Here is a 19561-nt window from a genome sequence, read left to right as displayed (position 1 = left end):
GTACCTCGGCCTCTCGTCTCGTTGTATAAGCTTTCGCATTGTCTCGTAGAAACAAAAGGCAGGTAGCTTATGTCTCGCATTCAAAAGCTCACAAAGTTCAGTCTCAAGTGCTCCTCTTTTGCCACGAGCCCCAACCTGCGCCTTCCCTCCTTCCATCCTTTTCCTCTTCCCTCTCTTCTTGCTCTTCCTTTTCGCTTTCGAGTTTTCCACTACTCTACCTTCCTACTCTCTTTATTCGTTCCTCTCTACTTCGACGACGGAAGGATACGCGCTCATACCTACGGTCATATTTCACCTGAGAAAGAGAAAGAGAGAAACAACGGAATGGACCGTTTCCTTTTCGGCATTTTCCATTTCTCTCTCTCTTTCCCTCTCTCTCTCTCTCTCTCTCTCTCTCTCTCTCTCTCTCTCTCTCTCTCTCTCTCTCTCATACACATAGAGAAACACGCACTGTCGTCTCTTCGTGAAAATTGTACTTCTCTCTAATGTCGTACATCGCTTATCTTTTACCTCTTTACAACTCAACTCGTATTAATTTTCTGTTATTCAGAATGTATTATTCAATGAATTTGAGTAAACAAACCAACTAAGGACATAAGCAAGATCAAGGAAGTGCTATTTGAGAAAAAGAAAAAAGAAAGGAAAAAAAAAAAAGAAAAAAGACGTGAAAAAGATTAAACAGGTTGTCCTCTTTCTCTTCTCACGAGACATCACTTTCGTCCTCACATAACGGACAACGCTTTGGTAGCATCGGACGCATCCTTTAGCTTTCGAACGAGCCAACCCATTAGCCTTGTCCTCAGCAACGTCCGACGTTCAATGGACATCAACGCTTTCGTTCGAACAAGCTTTCGAAGGGTTTCGAAAGCTTTCGAATCGATCGATCGATCGATTTCAGACAACCGAACGAGTATTCGTCTTTCATACTCAATTTTCTCTTCTTTTCTTTATTTTTTCCCTTTTACTATGTTGATAACAATATATTTACAATCCATAAAAGTTCACTTCCGAAAGATATTAATTATTCCGGACGAAGTCATCGTTTGTTACATCTTATTGAAATTCTACATGACCGAGTCGAAATTTTAATAAGATTTCGAAGTTTCATCGAATATATATAACGTTTGCTTTGATGGAAATTAATTGAAGGTTAAATAGTCGTAAAACGTTGAGAACCCAATGGATCGATCCAAAACTGACAGACGAGAAGCGTCCATCCTAATCGATATCTCGTTTCCTGGACCTATATGTTTACGTGAATACATATCTACGTATAGCGTATAGAGAGGCACACGCTCACACAAGTAAACGTCGTACTACGCTTTTGAGAGAATAGGACGAAGGACGAAAGTGCTAACGGTCGTTATATTGGAGTCCTGCCTGCATTTCCGATGAGAATCGAAAAACTGCCTAGGTTCGGATCCGAATTTCGAAATCGAGTTAATCGGAACGCGAAACGAGTCGTTGCAACGAATTGACGAAACGCTTGAAACTTCCATTGATTCGTTCGTTCGTTCGTTCGTCCGATGATAGATATGTAGATAGACAGTCAATTTTCGATAGAGATTCGTGAATCATAGCGGAGAATGTAATCTCGTTGGCCTGTTACCACAATGTTGCCACCTCGTTATAATACGAGGACACGATGATAATTATAGTTATTCGAACGTGCCACCGAACGATTAATTTCGCCTGCGGTAAAATGCCGCAAGCGCTACTAGTCGTCCCTCATCGTTCGCAGGGATACGCTATAAAAAATAATGGGGCACGCAAGTTAACGCATATTCATTATACTCGCTGCTCATATTTCGCACGACTGCAATTACAGTGAAGTGTTCGTGTCCTCGTCCTCCTCTTCCTCCTCCTTCCTCTTTCTCCTCTTTCTCTAGCTCGTCCTCTTCATCGTCGTCGTCGTCGTCGTCGTCGTCGTCGTCGTCGTTGTCGTCGTTGTCGTCGTTGTCGTCGTTGTCGTCGTTCTCCTCGTCATACTACTCAGAGTTATGAGCACTCGTTATCGCTTCCTCCAACTTCCTAATTAAGACACTCGCCGTACTGTCTCGTTTATTCAACGGGCGAAGATAAAAGCTCAACTATATTGACTTAAGGTATTAAATGATTTCTCTCTCTCTCTCTCTCTCTCTCTCTCTCTCTCACTCTCTCTAAGCTAAGTAACTATTGCACATTAATGCCGATTAAAGATAAGTACGAACGATCGTCCGTAAGTAAATGACTATAATTGGTGAAATTTATTAATAACTGGAGAAAGCTTTGAAAGAGAGAGAGAGAGAGAGAGAGAGAGAGAGAGAGAGGGAGAAAAGGAGAAACGAATAAAGAGAAGAGATCTTACAAGAGGTTCCAATGATTTAAGCACGAACTTCGTGTAAGATTCAATGTCGATAATAAAAGTAGTTAATTGTAAGTTCTTGAACGTTCTTTTGACCACAACTACCATCATCATCGCTATTACCTTCCTCTTACATTGTACGATACTTTCTATACCAATGTTGGATATTAACGAAACCTTTGATTGCAATATCAAAATTTAATTACAGTTCTTACCTCTTCGGATTCTACAAAGTTCGAAAATGATACTTCTAACTTGCATTTCAAAGGAAACACGAGAAAGGAAAGAGACCTCTATCCCATCGTTTCTCATCGTTCACTTGAACGACAAAGTTTTAAGGTCTAAGTGAAGAAATTTCAGTCTGTCTCTTTTCTTGTATCTTGTCTTTTCTCTCTCTCTCTCTCTCTCTCTCTCTCTCTCTCTTTCACTCACTCGCTCTCTCGCTCGCTCGTTCTATCTTTCGCAAAGACATAATTACGCGTGTATGCGTCTTATGATGAAAAAGAAAGAAAGAAGAAAATGCATCTTAAGAATCCTTTATTTCTTGAGAAAAAAAAAAAGAGAAAAAAAAAGTACTATTACACTGACCCGTTTCTCGTGATACTTTTCATGCTCATTAGGAGAACGCGTAATTCTCCAGCGAAAAGAACTTATAAAGGAAAAAAGAAAATAAAAGAAATATATAAATATAAAGAAAGAGAGAGAGAGAGAGAGAGAGAGAGAGAGAGAAAGAGAATATCATGAGATCGTCTTTAATAATATAAAATGAAATCTTTGCCTGTACGAATAAAAGTTAGCGTCCTTGTTTGCCACCATCTATTCCCATAGAATAAAAGAACGTTTATCGTGATATAATATATTATTATCCCATAAAGACAGTTATAATAATCGTTCTCTTTTAAATTTGAGATAAAGTACGGTATTGCTATGAAACTTTTTGACGAACGTACGAACGTTCTTCTTCGTGAGTTCCTGTAAAATAGATGAAATGCAAAATACCATTTAGAGAGTTAACGATCGTTCTAAACTATCTCACGTGTAAGGATCGTTTTACGAAATTCTATGCGTACAATGTTTTGTAGATTTTAAACGAAATTCGATAAAATTTTGGAACTTACAAGAGTGAAAAAAAAAACAATAAAAGAGATAGAGATAAGAATACAAAGATGAAGATAGAAATAGAGAATGTGCATTTCGGGGGTGCAATGATCGTGTCCAAAGTGAAAAGTAAGGGGCTACTGAGAAAATACCTCGTCGAATTTTGGATACAACCAAGTGGATATAGAGGATAGTCATCTACATAGAGTATGTTTCTTTACGAAGCAAAGACCACGCACGGAATGGCAGATCCTATTCCTATGCAAACTACATGTATGTATGCAGGTGGTGGCACCGAACGACACGTTTAAGGCGGTCGTAGCAGATAGGCAGACGTAATGCCACAGTGTACGGTAACATTTTGGTTCTGCCATGCATACGACTCTTTCTATCTTGCTCTTTCACTCTCTCTCTCTCTCTCTCTCTCTCTCTCTTTCTTTTTATCTTTATTTAGCTATCTACCTTCGTCCTACCAACTTTAAGCTCCTCCTACTCGCTCGTATTTTCGCATATATTCTTAAATATTATATTTTCTAGAGAGAAATTTAAGATTCGCCGGAGTTCTGATTTTGCCATGGTAATACATTGCCACCGACTCAAGAGAAAGAAGTAAACAAATAAAATAAATAGGGAGAGAGAGAGAGAGAGAGAGAGAGAGAGATGCTTTTTTTCTTTCCTCTTCCATATTTCCACCAGCCGCGGAATTAATGATATTTCATGTTGTCGCATCTGTAGCTCCACAAGGCGATCTAGGTCGGCCAGTAAAATAGCTTTTACCAAAAGCGTTAACTCATTTCATTCTAGAGATGTTCATAAATATTCGTTTTGAGTAATTTGATTATAAAAGAGAAAGAAGAAAAGGAATATCATACGAACGATAACAAAATCAATATCATATAAAGACATTCAATGTCATACTTTAAACAAACTCATGATTATTCGATTAAAAATATATAAAATATTGTGTAGATACAGATGAAGAGAGAGAGAGAGAGAGAGAGAGAGAGAGAGAGAACAAAGTTCACGGATATTTTTTGTTTGCTCTTTTTTTATCATTTCTGAATATAACCAGAAGTTATTGAAAAAGAAGAAAAAAGGAAAAAAAAACTAAGAAAGCATTCGCTTATCAAATGGCAATCATTAATTAAGATTGTAACATACAAATTCATCGGTACGTGTTTGAAATCCTATGAAAATTAACTTATTATCCCTCGATAATAATTAAATCGCAATTACATAAAAGTAACGATCTAATCTGTGAGTAAGCAAAAGTTAACAGACATGATAGTGCGTATATTAGCCCGGATTGTCAGTGTGATCGGTCGTTAAGGCAAACTAGAGAAAGCCTAGGCTGAGGATCGTGTTTGAACGTGTAATATCAAAAGCGCCCGCAGCGATTTGATTCCCATTGTTTCATCAGCATTGAATATCCAGACAGACCTTTGATCCAGAACAATTTTCTCTCCAAGTCGTCGACGACGGGACTGTATGACTACGAGACGACGAAGACAACATGACTTTAGTCCTCATTAAAATCTTCTAATTCCATCGAAGCTCGGTTACGGCTATTTACACTTTTAATCGTCTATTTCGTAACCACATACATTTAATAACCTCAACACTCTTTCTTAATCCCTCTCCGATTACAATTTTATCCTCGAATATACCTTCAACTACTTACCCAGGGTACATTTAATCGTTGCCTCTTCCTCCCTCTTTCTCCCTCTCTCTCTCTCTCTCTCTCTCTTTCTATCCCTCTCTAAAAACAATGTCGTGTTTATACGATTACATATCCCCTGCAGTCTCGTACGAGATGAAAGAGAAGGGAAAGTAAATTAGATGAAAAAAATCGATTTGTCGACTCGAATAGTCGCTCGCGATATACCATTATCCTGAAGCAATCTCTTTCTCTCTCTCTTTCTCTCTCTGTCTCCCCTTTTTCTCTCTCTCTCTCTCTCTCACTCCCCTCTTTCTCTCTCTCTCTCTCTCTCTCTTTCTACCATCTATGTTTATAATCCTCTTTGTTTTTTCTCCTTTCTCTTTTCTCATCCTTCGTTGAGATGCACGATCGCAACAACGCGAGAACACGAGTTACGTTGCGCTTCTCACACTATGAATAGCGATGATGGTTGATTTTTACGATGGATACATCCCTTTTTTCTAGGCGGCAGAATCCTAGACCCACTGGTCGCGATAAAAAAAAGGGCGGTGACGCAAGCTCGAATACGTATTTTGTTCTTTGCAAAATATCTTTCACGTAAATTGATGGGAGAGAGCAATTTCTTTGTTATGGATCCTGAAAAGCTCGTGAGAGAGAATATGAGCGATATAAAGCACTTCGTGAATATAAAAGCTTATAACAATATATATGACGGATTGAGATATAATTGTTGAGTGATATTAGTATCTCATGTTAATCGTACTATTTCTAAGTTAAGAAGGATGATCAGTGTTCCTGGTAAAGCTTTTACTGAACTGTTTGAAATCGAAAATTTATTCGTTCGAATGTATGATAACTTCTTATGACTTCTCTCGAATTCAATAAATGAAGATAATAATGAAATTGGAAAAGAGAAAGGGAAAGGAAAAGAGAGATGCTAATAAGTCGTAAATTTTTCAGAAGAATTCATATGAAATGTTTAAATAATTTCACGTTCTTGTTCTTGTTCTTGTTCTTGTTATCGTATTGGCTCATAAAAAATTGTTATATTAAACGTACACTTCATACAAACGTTCTTGGAATGTTTTTTTTTTCTTCTAAATTGTCTACTTTCTATGTTTATTTCTTTTATCCGATCTGATACATTTTCAAAGACCACGTGATTATCCAAGAAAATAACTAAACTCTAACAATGCTGGCAATGTATTTTTTATTCAGATAAATTTTCTAAGCAAGAGTTTTCAATAAATTCCCAAGGACAAACATTTTGCTATAACTTTATATTACACTTAAGGGAAAGTCCTGTGAATCGCTAAGGATACGTACATATGCATCAACATCCTTCATTGATCTATAGAATATCCTTCGCTCTATTCCTCTGTTATTATTTACCATGAATACGTAATCGAACCTAGCGAGAAATTTCCGTTTTGCTTTGAAAGGGAGACAGATGAAAGAAAAGCATAAAAAAAAGAAAATAGAAAAAAGAAGAAATTAAAAACCAAAAGAGATAGAATGAGACTGAGTAAGGTAATTCGAATGGAATGCATTCAGCTCTCGTTACAGAGCTCGGCGAAACTCAATTCATTGGTCTGTTTATTCGCGAACAAACGCCTAGACGTGCACCCAGTGCGATAAACTTTTCAAGCGCCAATCGAATTCAAGACGAGACGCACGCAAGCGAAGCAACGAACTTCGAGATGGTCTGGGTCGATTGTGAACGAGTTAAAGGGGTGGCAAAGCGTGATAGAAGGACGTGCAGCCGTCGCCTCGTCGCCGGTACACGGAGAAATTTCTGCGTTGAATCGATGCACCGACTGCGTCAAGGCTTCCACCTCCCACCCTCACCACCATTCATTCCTTTCCAATTCCTACCATGCATCGGTTGTGTGCACGTTTTATTCTACGTACATCGTCAAATGCATTAGAGTCGATCCTTCTCTTTCTTTCTGTTTTTTTTTCTTTTTGTCTTTCTCTCTCTCTCTCTCTCTCTCTTTCTCTCACTCTCTCTTTCTCTCTTACACATACAATCTTTTCTACTCGCACGCGATTTTCTATCGCCCAGAGACGCGTCAAACGTTCCGGAGATTTATCGAACCAGACGGTTATGTTAAATCGGCGAGGCAACGTGCCGTGACGAGAAACGCGACGTATGTCAATTACCTATGTATCTATCTAACTATGTATCTATCTATCCTATGCTATCAGAATCCAATTCGATCAGATACGACCATTGATTCGTAATAAAATTTTTATGAATTTAAGTGATTTCATTAAGATTTACATACATGATTAATTTACTTACAAAATTTAGATAGACTTTCATTCATTGAAATTTATGTAATATATACGAGTATGTACATACTATCGACTCCGTTTAGTCAATGTCATTGTATGCATCTGAAATTCTCATTTCATCGTCCTTGCGGACGATGTGTGGAAAATGTGTGGAGAAACGGAAGTTGGAACATTTCGGGTCCAACCAAATTGTGCACACGTGAAATGTGTACAGACATACATAGATTCACATACACACACATACATACGCGCATACATATGTATGTATACATGTTACACGCTTGAGGTTCGCGACATGTCCGAATCATCGTCACTGATGTAACTACATATCCCTGCGATCTTTGTTAATGGTTCACTTGTTTTTAGATACGTTACGAATACACATAGTTTATAGTCCTATAAAAACGTACTACTAATTTATTAATGATGATAATGAGGTGAAAAAAAGTAAAAAAGAAAAAAAGAAAAAGAAGCTTTCCAGTAAGAGTGCGCTTAAAAGATTGATGTACTTTATCGTTCCTTCATAGCCTTTTAAAAACGAGGTAAAAGACATGTACCGCAGTTACGTATCTATGGATTATTTAAATGAGGTCAGAAAGCATGAGAGAGAGAGAGAGAGAGATATCCCACCAAAGCGAACCTATTGGGTGAGTCTCATCGAATAGTAATTCGGCGTCGAAGGCAAACATCCTAAATCACCTGGTCGATGCCACGGGAAACGTTAGGTTCCTCAAAAATGTATACTACCTCCATTTGTTGTATATATATATATATATATATATACATATACAATATATATACATACACATATAATATATTTGTCATACTATATATATATATATACACAAACGTGTATCTATACGTATATATGTATAAGACTAACTCTGCTCGTGATAGAGTCACATTTTCTTAGCATCACGAGAAATCGTTTCTACGATAAGGATTCCGTTTTTCCAACGAAAAGATTTATAAAAAGTACTGAATTTTTTCCTTCGAAACTCTGAATCACATTACGTTTTACTCAAATTTTTTGGGCAATTTTATTACTAGAGAATTATTCGTAGAATTATAAGGAAAATAAAATTTAAGGAATAAAATGATCAACGAACGATCGATCGACATTTGTTCGTTCGAAAAATTTCATTACTTTTTTTAAGATCATTCTTTAACTTCATTTCAGTTTTCATTGAAACCATCACGTCATTCGTATTCTTATTTTTTCGATGCAATGAATCGAACGAGACCCCTCCCCCTTCTCACTTCTTTTTCCGATCGCTGTATTTCACAAGTCTCGTCTTATGTAACACTCGAACGAATATGCACGTTTCCGTTACAAATCGTCATACTTTTTCTTCTGCCAGAGTATTTTTACCCAAGCACCGTTGGCGCTATAGAAAAAAGAAAGACGAAGGAAGAAAAGGTAAAAATTTCAGGCGATACATCTACCTCGAATATATCGTTTCCGATACGATATTTCGCGACATCATGCACTCGATTATTAAAATCGTATTTTATTAAAATCAACTTTTCTATTTCTTTATTGATCTCTTCCTTTTCCTTTTACGTTTAAACGGGAGTACATTGAAAGAAGATATTAATGTTATTCCACCATCAGGTCTTTTCCTTTCAGATCGGCGTATACCTTACAACATACCATCAGACTGGAGAGCATTGTGGCTGAGCAATTTAGATGAACTACAAAGAATCAACGATGCAAACGACAACAACACCGTTTCGAACGTCACAGTACAATTGGGTGGCACGGCTTTCTTGCACTGCAAAGTTCGCAATTTGGCAGACAGAACCGTCTCGGATGCCGAGGTAAGGAAGCTATTTCGTATAGTTATATCATTGGAAATAACTTTGATTCCATCTGTGTTACGCTAAAGATTTCGAACTTAATCTACCGTATTACATCTCTATACAACAACATTTCCCCATAATCTGTACAATGATTACGTGAACGCGTTAAACCATACATTATATAATACCTTTGAAAAGAAATAGTAACAACGAAAAGGAAGAAAGGTAAAAAGGATGAAAAAAAAAAAAAGAAATACATCGAGAAGAAATTTACTTTCTAACGTTACGACCTCGGAACGCTATAGTACCCATTATACCTACGTAGATATGTATATATGTACATATATACATGTACCTAGCAACAGTACTACTACATTTGATTTCAAAAAAGAAGAAACCAGAGAAAGAAAATGAAAGAAAGAAATAGAGGAAGAAGGAGAGAGAGAGAGAGAGAGAGAGAGAGAGAGAGAGTGTGAGAGGAGGAATGAGCCGAGAAACACGTCTTTTCTTATTCCAAGTAGAAGAGAGGAAAAGGCAGACGCAACCCTCTTTCCAGATCCCCAGAGAGTCTCGAATCTTCTCGCAGTTCGCGACCCGGACGCTCCGCTTTCTTGGCAACGAACCGAACAGCACAACTGAGCAGCAGTAGAACCAGCACCAGAAGCAGCAGAGTACCAGTAACATCCTGCAGCGAACGATGCGAATCGTCGGACAGATTTGGGTTATCCGAATGGTCCATTGTCCGTGCGTGCCGAGCCATTGTGAGCCTTCGCTTCCGTCTGTCTCTGGCTTTATCCTCCTTCTCTTTTATTTTTCCCTCTGTCTCACTCTCCTATACTAACGTGTCCTAATCCCTTTACGAGCGTTAATTTTATTGTCTTGTTTATAGAGAAGCGAACAGTAATGCACCATCTAAAGGTGAACGCGTTGCTCGGTTTTCCCAAACATCCTCCGCGTAACTCCATTAACGTGTTAACGATCGCAAAAGGCTTGATTAACGACTACCCAACGCAGAGATCTTGCGTGCTTCGATACCATTTCGTAACAACAACGACATAGTCGACTCTCTCTCTCTCTCTCTCTTTCTAGTTTCGTTCGAAGGGAGCCACAAAACTTGGAACTTAAGCTCGCGAACGCAACCACCAACGGGAATTCCATTCTAACCGTCGATATCTCTCTCTCTCTCTTTCTCCCTCTCTCTCTCTCTCCCTCTCCCTCTCTCTCTCTCTTTCTCTCTTTCTCGTTCACTTTGTTTATGTTCCGTTCTCGTTGAACGTTATTCAAGGTGGATCTTGATTCTGGCAAAACTCGAGTGCGCTGCCAAGATAAGCAAAGAAGGCCCGCTCGACTCCGCTTGTGCGTGACGTTTGCGTTACACCCCGTCGCCCATTTTAATCTGACACTGTAAATATTTTCGCGCGACCACAAGGAAGGTAGAAAAAGAGAAACATAAAGGATATCTCGACGGCGTTGCTCTTTTTTTCCAGTTATTTTTTGAATTTTTCGAGCCGAGTCAGAGAATTTACATTCGAGATAAACTTTCTACTTTTATCAAATAAAATTAAAATAATCCTTTTATTTTCAAAAGTTTTCTCTTCTATAGAGTATCTCTTTTTCTGCTTGAATAGTATTAATTTGATCTCTCAATTAAGGCTCTATGATTACTTTCCTTTTTTTTTTCTTCCTTCTTTTTATTTTTTTTTTTCTTTCTTTCTTTTTTTTTGGTTTAAATATTGCACTTGAATCAATTAAGCATAATTAAAATTATAATGTAAAAAGAAATATAAATTAAATATAAAATAAATTGATAAGTCGATACGTTATTATTAACCAATTTAAATCACAATATATATATTTTTTTTCCCTCACATTTTTATCACCCTCACATAAATTCTCACCGAGCAACAATGCCTCTTTTCGATATAATAAAATTAAACATAGGAACATCATCATTATTTACGTTATATCAATGAGTCCTTCTCAGCTTTTTAATTAAATTCATATTATATACCACGACTAATTATTTTCTTTCCGCCCTAATTAATTCTCTTCTATTGTTACCACCTTCTATACGTAACAAATTATTAGCAACATAGAAAATGCTTCTCATCCCGACAAGTAAAATGAAAGTTGGTATAGTTCATTATAACGTTTGGTTTTTAAATGAAATGCGAACCACATATATATATAGGTGCTTTATGTAATTCTATTCTGTCCCGATAAAATCGATATTATGCATATACATGTGCATGTGCGTATGCATGAGTATACGTATGCATGCGTACGTGCATACATGTTCATAACAAACACTTGGAACTGTTACGTGCGTCCAATTACGATATCGTTCTCGATATTAGATCATTATCAAAACGAAATTTGTAAATTAATAACCCGTATAAAAGGTCTTTACATTTGTACGTTGTTCCGTGTATTTACTCCAATCAAAAAATACAATTAAATAAAACGGTAAATCGTTGAGATTAAATTTTGAAACGTTTATCAAATCAAGAATGATTCATTATAATCAAACTCGGTCAGATATCCTATTGTCGTTTGTTTCAAAAAGTTATCCACGTATAATAAAAAGAAAATAGCAAAAGATGACAGCGATGTAAAGTATCGTTCTTTGTTTGATTCCGAAGGAACACGGGCATTCAATATATGTGAGCAGGGATTTATTTTACGGTTGAGTTTTCATCTTGAACATTCTCATTGACGTCAACGAAAGTTGGCAGAACAAAAATCAAACTAAGATGTAAACCAGTACTGGTCTAGAAACGATAGCAAAATTGTAGATAGAGTTCTACGATGGGGGTCGAAGTTTTAAGTCGAGGAAAAACACGTCGAACGTTTCCGGTTAAACTCTGTCCACCGTAAAAAACTTCAAACGAGTAAGAAAGTCCTCTTCGAGAATAAGAAGGAAGATTCTTCGCGAGTAACGGGAAATCTATTGAAAACTACTGATAAGTTGATGCTTGACCCAAGGAGTTTTCAATGGGGACCACCAGCGGCCTTCATCGAGTGGATTAAGTTGTCTTCTCGTACAAAATCTTCGATCATAATTTGGATCTGAAATTTGATTTATTCGAAACCAGACAGAAAGAAATTTAACAAAAATGAGATGTGGAGAAATAGGGAAATCGATAATTCTTCTCGTTACTCGAATAAAAATCTAACACCATAAATAGGTATGGTTATACCGGAGAAACGTCAATGTTCTTTCTCGTCTATAAAATGAAGAAGGTTGTAAAGTGAAACGGCTAACGTATAAATATAAATATATATAATAATATCAAAAATGGTTTATATCTAGGTAAATATGTGTTTGTGGGTGTGTGTGTGTTTATTCCGGAAGAAATCGATATTTCAAGGATGATATAGGTAACTAGGTATCACGATAAGCGCCATACAAATATGTATTATTATGCGTAATCCAAGAACTCAGCCCTTCGCATGCTTTATACCGGAAAAACGACGTCGAAACGCGACGACCGTGATTGGCTTTCGTCGGTTTATGCCTTATGTTTTATGCATTCTCTTTCCGCAATAATCTTAAAACGGTAGGGGAGAAGAAACGAAAGGAATAACGGTCATGAGCAAGAAGGAAGAAGAATGAGGAAGAAAAAGGAGGGAAGTAGTAGGAGGATAAAGAGTAAGGGAGGTGAATCTCTGACATTCCTTAGAGACCCGGATTATATTTCCGACTATCGCAATTTTCTCGTTCGTGCGGATATCGTCATCGTCTTTTCTTCAAAATTGTCTTACAAGTTCGTTTCGCTGAAATGAATGTACATAGGATATGAAATCGACGATAGACGAACGAGAATACATACATAGTTGTATGTATATGTGTGTAGACATATATATATATATATATATATATATATATATATATGTACATATACGTGGTTTTCGGGGTTTCGTTCCCTTCGTCTTGCAAATTCCGTAAAGCACTCTAGGGATTCAACGCGTGTATCGCGAATACTCGAAAATTCTATTTGCGATCATTCATCCTTCTGTATAATTAATGCAATACTCCGTAATTGCAAGTTATTCGGTATATCAAATATTATGTATAATGAGATTATTGGAATATAAATTCTTATAATTAATTTATGATAATAAATTATAATAACGGATTATCTATACATGTATGTATATATCGTATAGATCTAGATACGTATATGTTCGTATCATTAGTTAAATTCTTTTGAATTCATTCACGTTCACTTATCGTACGACGAAAATATAAAACATAAACACAAAGTTATAAACAATACGAGAACTAAAGGCGTATATGTCTAAGAACGAACGTGTATTTCCAAGAACTTGTTTATACCTTTATTACGTACTTACCCAGAGGACGTTTGAACTTTACTCTCGAGCATGTTTCATACCTTCCGTGTCCTTCTACGAGAACACACGTTACGCGGAGAGCAAATAAAACATGAAAGTAATTCAAGTTAACGATCGTGTTACAGATCTCGTGGATCCGTCGTCGTGACTTCCATGTCCTAACGAGTTCAACGTTCACGTACACGAACGACGAGCGGTTTCAAGTGTTACACGCCGAAGGTTCGGACGATTGGACACTTCAAATCAAATACGTCCAAGAAAGAGACAATGGGACCTACGAGTGTCAGGTAAGTGGTCACACCCATTGTAATTTCACGAAATAGATATTATTAACACGACCATTTTTAACGAACTTCCAAACTCATTTAATCAACAACCATCGAATCACTCTAATTTCATTCCTTTCGAATATTTTGAACAACGATATTAAATAACAAAAAGGAAAAGATAAATGTTGTTTTATATTTCATAGAATAGAAAGAAGAAAAAAAAAAAAAAAGCAATTAATTCTTTAATAGATAAGATAAAGCGAACACACCTATGTAATCTCTTTAATTAAGGATAGTAAAGAATAAAATATTTCGACGAATTGAAATGATGTCAGCGACCAAAAAAAGAAAAAAAAGACAAAAGAAAAAAAAGACAAACAAAAAAAGAAACAAACATATATCTCTCGGAAGAGAAAGAAAAAGCAAAGGAAGGGGGAGAGGAGGGGGGAGGGGACAGAAAAATGAAAGATAGTACTCGCATCTCTGGGCAGATTTTTACTTCGGTTAGATGTGTTTCCAAGCTGTGCTAAGTAATGCATATAGCTGGAAAAAGTATCACAAGATGCTCTTTCGAGAGTTTCCAAAAGAGACAGAGAGAGAGACAGAGAGAGAGAGAGAGAGAGAAAGAGAGAGAGAGAGAGAGAGTGAGGTAAGAAAGACCGGTGACACTCAACGGATTAAAGTGAAACGTAAATCAAATTGTACAGAAAGCTAGAATGCAAAGGCCGCGAACGTCTAAGCTCCGATACTCACATTGAGCTTTCGAAAATATTCGTGTTTTTCTCCTCCTTCTATTTGTATATATATAGACATATATATATATATATATATATGTGTGTATATATAAAGTATGACATACATTTTTCCGTGCAAGGATAATGGTATAAAAAGGTCGAAGAAAAAGAAAACTGCGAAATGAAAACCGAAGCTTCCACTCTCACTTTGTTTTCTCTATATTTTCTTTTTTTTTTTTTTTCGTTGTATTTTTGTTCCGATAAATTCTGAAAAAGAAACGATAATATTTCTAATCTTTCGAAACTCGCCGAGTTCATTTATCCTTTTTTTTCCTTTTTTTTGTATTAGTTTCATATCAACGATCTGTGTAACTTCTTTCGATGAACTTGAAGGAAGTTTTACTTTATATCGCCAACTTTACTTTTACCAATTCTCTTTCTCTCTGTCTCTCTCTCTCTCTCTCTCTACATATATATATATATATATATATATATATATGTGTGTGTGTATCTATACGTGTACGATGTTCGAGCATAACTTTAATCGAATTTTTAAAATAGTTAAAATTATTTCATTCTTTTTATCTATATATTAATTGATATATGTACCTGTTATGTTGAATATTGATAAAAACTTTTGTAAAAAAAGTAGAATAACCCATTAGATCGACTTTCTTTACAATCGAATAAAAGATTCAGAATCGAGATGAAAGTTAACATAATGTATATCTATTTGAGTCGTCTTAACAATGCGATGCAGTATGAGCGCCAAGAATAATCTATTACTTGGCACGATCTGAGAATATTATTCTTTCGATTCGTATCGTGACCGATAAAATGTTAAAATTTGTCCTGCCATATCGATCAATAAAAGAAAGAGGAAGGAATATGAAAACTAGGTAAAGAAGGAAAGATGATATCATCTCTCTTTTTATTATCCATCATTTTCTTATTTATTTATAATGATAAAAGACAAGAGGAATTATTTGTATTGTAAAATAATTAAAATTCTCGGATAGTTGTCAAGGGAAAACAAAACGTTGATGTGAAAAAGCCACAGTTCAATTCAAACAAATCGATGGAATTGAAATTTCCTCGTATATATCAACGCTACATAAATATACGTGAACGTGTCCGTGAACCAACGGTTAAACAATGAAATGTTAAAGCAAAACGCTTGAAAAACGTCAAAAGTATGGGCTGGTAACACCGGGTGTACTCGAGTGCGAGAGAGCGACCCGTAACTGTACCGTTTAATTGTTATGCATGTACATCTGTCTACGTGACGTATAGCTGCATTTACAAAGTGCAATTCGCAACAGTTCATTATGTCGGTGGAGAGTCTCAGCGGTCCATAGGATAGTCGAGGTCGTCGTCCGTTTGAGGCCACGGGAACGAGAGAAAAATCGATAGAGCCAAAATAATTTAACAAGAATTAGTCAGATTTTAATAAATTTAACGTTTTGAATTTATACTTTACATTTTTTTAAATCACATTCATTAATAATATTGATTTTTTCCTCTTAGAAAAACTAACTTGCCTAAATGTTATGATCTAATCAGTAAATGAATTATTAATATATATCTAAGTGATTATTTTATACGTTATTTAATTGGTAAGAAACTCCGTATCAACTTTCTGTATTAAGAAAATTACGATGTCGCTGTAGAAACTATTTAAATAATAATAAAATAAAATGAAAAAAAATGCATTTGAAATAAATTTTATACATAGATATATATATATATATATATATATATATATATATCTTTATATAAAATAAATACTTTCACAAAAGTATGTTATTAGCATAGAAAAAGTATCCAGGATCCTTCGATTCTGATTAATTAAACAATTAGTTAGACGCCTTTAGATACGTGGAAAAAAAACTAGATAGTTTTAATTACTTTTCAGCATTGTGAGAAAACGAAAAGAAAGTATTACCGTAGTAATTAGGAACGGTGAATATATTAACGTCCTGAACGCTTTTCTTGGTACATGAAACTGTACGTATGTACTAACGATTAAACGTAATTGAAAATGGAATAATGGAAACCTTTAGAGTAATCGGGAACTCGTCGCCTCAGGTTACGTTCGTGACACAACGAAGGGAGAATGCCTCGTCAAAGGCTATAAAGAATTTTAAAAGAAGAGAAGAAAAAGCTTCTCTTCTATGCATAAGATAAAGAGAAAGAAAAAAAAAGAAAAAAAAATAGAGAGAGAGAGAGAGAAAGAGAGAGAGAAAGAAAGAGTATCTATCGGTTTGCGTTTTTCAAAGCGCCGAACTCGATTTTCGATTCGATCGATATTCTCGTCTCGATTCTGTCAGAACATTTTGCATTAAAGTTTACTATGTAAACTTCAGATACGTGTCGAATGGATAACGACGACTCCGAGATATGAATTATGATATCTTCGCTCGTTACACTATCAATAAGGATTTAATCCTTTTCTCATACATATATTTTTATGAAAGGTAATTAAAACTATCATCGAATTTTTTCGTATAATTTCTTTCGATTAAACTTATTATTTATTTTGATTAACATTTTTATCGATTAAATTGATCGATAAAATGTTAAAAAGGGAGAAAAAAATTCAATTGCCAACGAATTATTTCGTAACGATGATGTAATGTAGCTAACCGAGTGTATTTGCCAAATGAAATGAATGCCATCGTTAACAGGAAAATAATCAAAGCGAAACTTTCGTGCATTTCGGAACATTATGATTTTCACAAATGAATCCACTATCAGCTTTACACACAAAACTTCATTCTTATCGTTTATATTAACGTACACATGTTACAATGAATTCAAAAAAATTTAATCACATGAAATTTTCCACAAACGATATTCTGCTTTTACTCGCAAAGATGATAATCGTATGCTCTTTGAAATGCAGTAATCATTCTTTTTTATCTTTTTCTTTTTTTTTTTTTTTTTAACTGAACAATCGATTCAATTTTTCAGAATTATTTAATTTTTTAATCAACCTGGAGCATTTAAAAAATTGAAATTCTTTAGAACCATTCATTGCAACAATTTCAAAAAAGCGTCCGATCATTTTTGCGAATTAAAACTTTTGCAAGATTTTAGATGATCGAACGCATAAATTGCACGATATTTTCTTATTTTATTTTCTTTGACGCCAAGAAAAACATTCGTGATCGCTAAACTTCTCGTTGAAATAAAAAGCGACGCGATGAGACAAAGCAAAGCGGCTATCGTAAATTCCATAAAGAGCGCTTTAGCAGAGTCGTTAGAAAACCACATTACACGGTTTAGTACGTCCGACATATCCAACGCTATCTCGAAAATATTATAACATAGAGCCAATGTAAAAAAATGTAGTTTCTGTTGTCGTCGTGTGATGTTGTCTCGTCCCAAGATGATAAAAATGAAAGAAACAAATGTCACATTGTTTGTAAAATAAAGAGATGATGAGAAGAGGAAGTAGAAGGAAAAAGAAAGAAAGAAGAGGAAGAAGAAGAAGAAGAAGAAGAAGAAAAAAACGACAGGTCCTTTTCTTTTGAAAGAAATAAGATTCTCTCAAGATGTGTCTTTGTGTCGATGTTGCGAGAGAAAAGATGCTTGGTACTTTTTAACAACTTCTTACGAAGAAACGCAAGAGTTTTCTTTTCCCATGAATACAGAAAATTATGTGGCAGAACGATGTTTGTTACGTGCAGCAAGAGAAAAGAGGACCTGACACGCATTCTCTAGCACAGCTACATTATACTCGCTTTTATCTGTCTTCGTCCTAAACCTAAATGAAATTTTTAATTTTGCAAAACAGGAACGACTATAAAAGAATACGAATACAGACTCAGCGAGACTTTTCTTCATTTAGCTTGTGAATTCCAACGAAAGAAGAGTGGATATAAAGTGCGAGGAGGAACAAGCTTATACGCGAAATGACATTTGAAAGATAAAACGCGTAACTCTTCATATAAAAGGAAAAATATGTAACTTATCTCCATCGAGATTTAAATTTCAACAAGAAAATTGAGATATACGACATATAATAAATATACTCAATATTTCGTTCTAAAAGATATGCTATCTTATATATATATATATATATATATATATATATATGTACATTTTCTTTAACGATGCAATTTATTTTTTTTAAACGAACAGTGCATCTCTGTATTCATATTAATCGTTATTACGTGCTTATTTAATGTCACTTTATTTTCCATAATGTATTTATTTATTTATTTAGTTATTTATTTGTTTGTTTGTTTATTTATTTATTTACTCATTTATTTATTTATTCATTTATTTATTCAAGCAAAACCAATCTAAAACGCTTGTGACAGAGAAAAGTAAAATTTGGCCAAATTATCTTAGAGGCAAGTGTAATTTCGTTTAAAGGACTCGTTTAAATCGTTCAAGCTCGTCTTGATGTTTATCTAAATACCGAGAGCTATCGGATAGCTATGATACTCGTGTGGAAATTGGATCGCTTATGGTGCCACGTAGAAAACGAGCAAAGTCTCCTTCGACGCAGCCTCGCGTTCTCCGTATCAAAGTCTACGGTATCATCGTAGATAAGGACTCGTTAAGCTTTCGAGGGTTGAAACTGGGAATAGGTTTGAACTTTGGTTCGAGCTTGAGAGTCACGGTAAAACGAGATTTCAAAGGCTCCCTCCTCGTTTCGTCAGAGTTCGATTTCACGCGATCCTTTGTACGTAGTACGACGACAAGATTTCTTTAACGAAGAATATCTATCGCGACCACTACTTTCAATTTTATCTCAGTAAAAGAGATCTCTTAAAATGTAGAAAAGAGGAAAATGTTCGTCATAGTGATAGAAACGATTTTATCAATAAATCTGTAAGAATGTTCATCCTATAACTTTTCTTTCCTATTCTCTCTCTCTCTCTCTCTCTCTCTCTCTCTCTCTCTCTCCTCCTATCTCTCTCCCTCTTTTTCTTTTCCTACATATATTTATTGATTGATCTATTATTTCTTTTTGTTCGACGACAAA

At 35.5% G+C, this 19561-nt stretch overlaps 1 protein-coding gene across 4 annotated transcripts in view; it reads left to right on the top strand.

Annotated features, from left to right (window-relative positions):
* LOC124425972 (zwei Ig domain protein zig-8) overlaps positions 1 to 19561 on the top strand; it is a 187970-nt gene that overhangs the window by 124949 nt on the left and 43460 nt on the right. For 2 of the 4 annotated variants that reach the window (XM_046967141.1, XM_046967159.1), the window contains exons 3-4: positions 9031 to 9221; positions 13685 to 13846. In XM_046967141.1, the coding sequence (XP_046823097.1) occupies positions 9031 to 9221; positions 13685 to 13846 (353 nt within the window). Of the gene's footprint in view, positions 1 to 9015; positions 9222 to 13684; positions 13847 to 19561 lie in introns of all 4 variants that reach the window. The other 2 variants (XM_046967131.1, XM_046967149.1) reach the window with 1 other exon arrangement.

Source organism: Vespa crabro, chromosome 1 (assembly GCF_910589235.1).
Source record: "Vespa crabro chromosome 1, iyVesCrab1.2, whole genome shotgun sequence".
In the NCBI taxonomy this organism is placed as follows: domain Eukaryota; kingdom Metazoa; phylum Arthropoda; class Insecta; order Hymenoptera; family Vespidae; genus Vespa; species Vespa crabro.
This window is presented reverse-complemented; position numbering and strand designations above follow the sequence as displayed.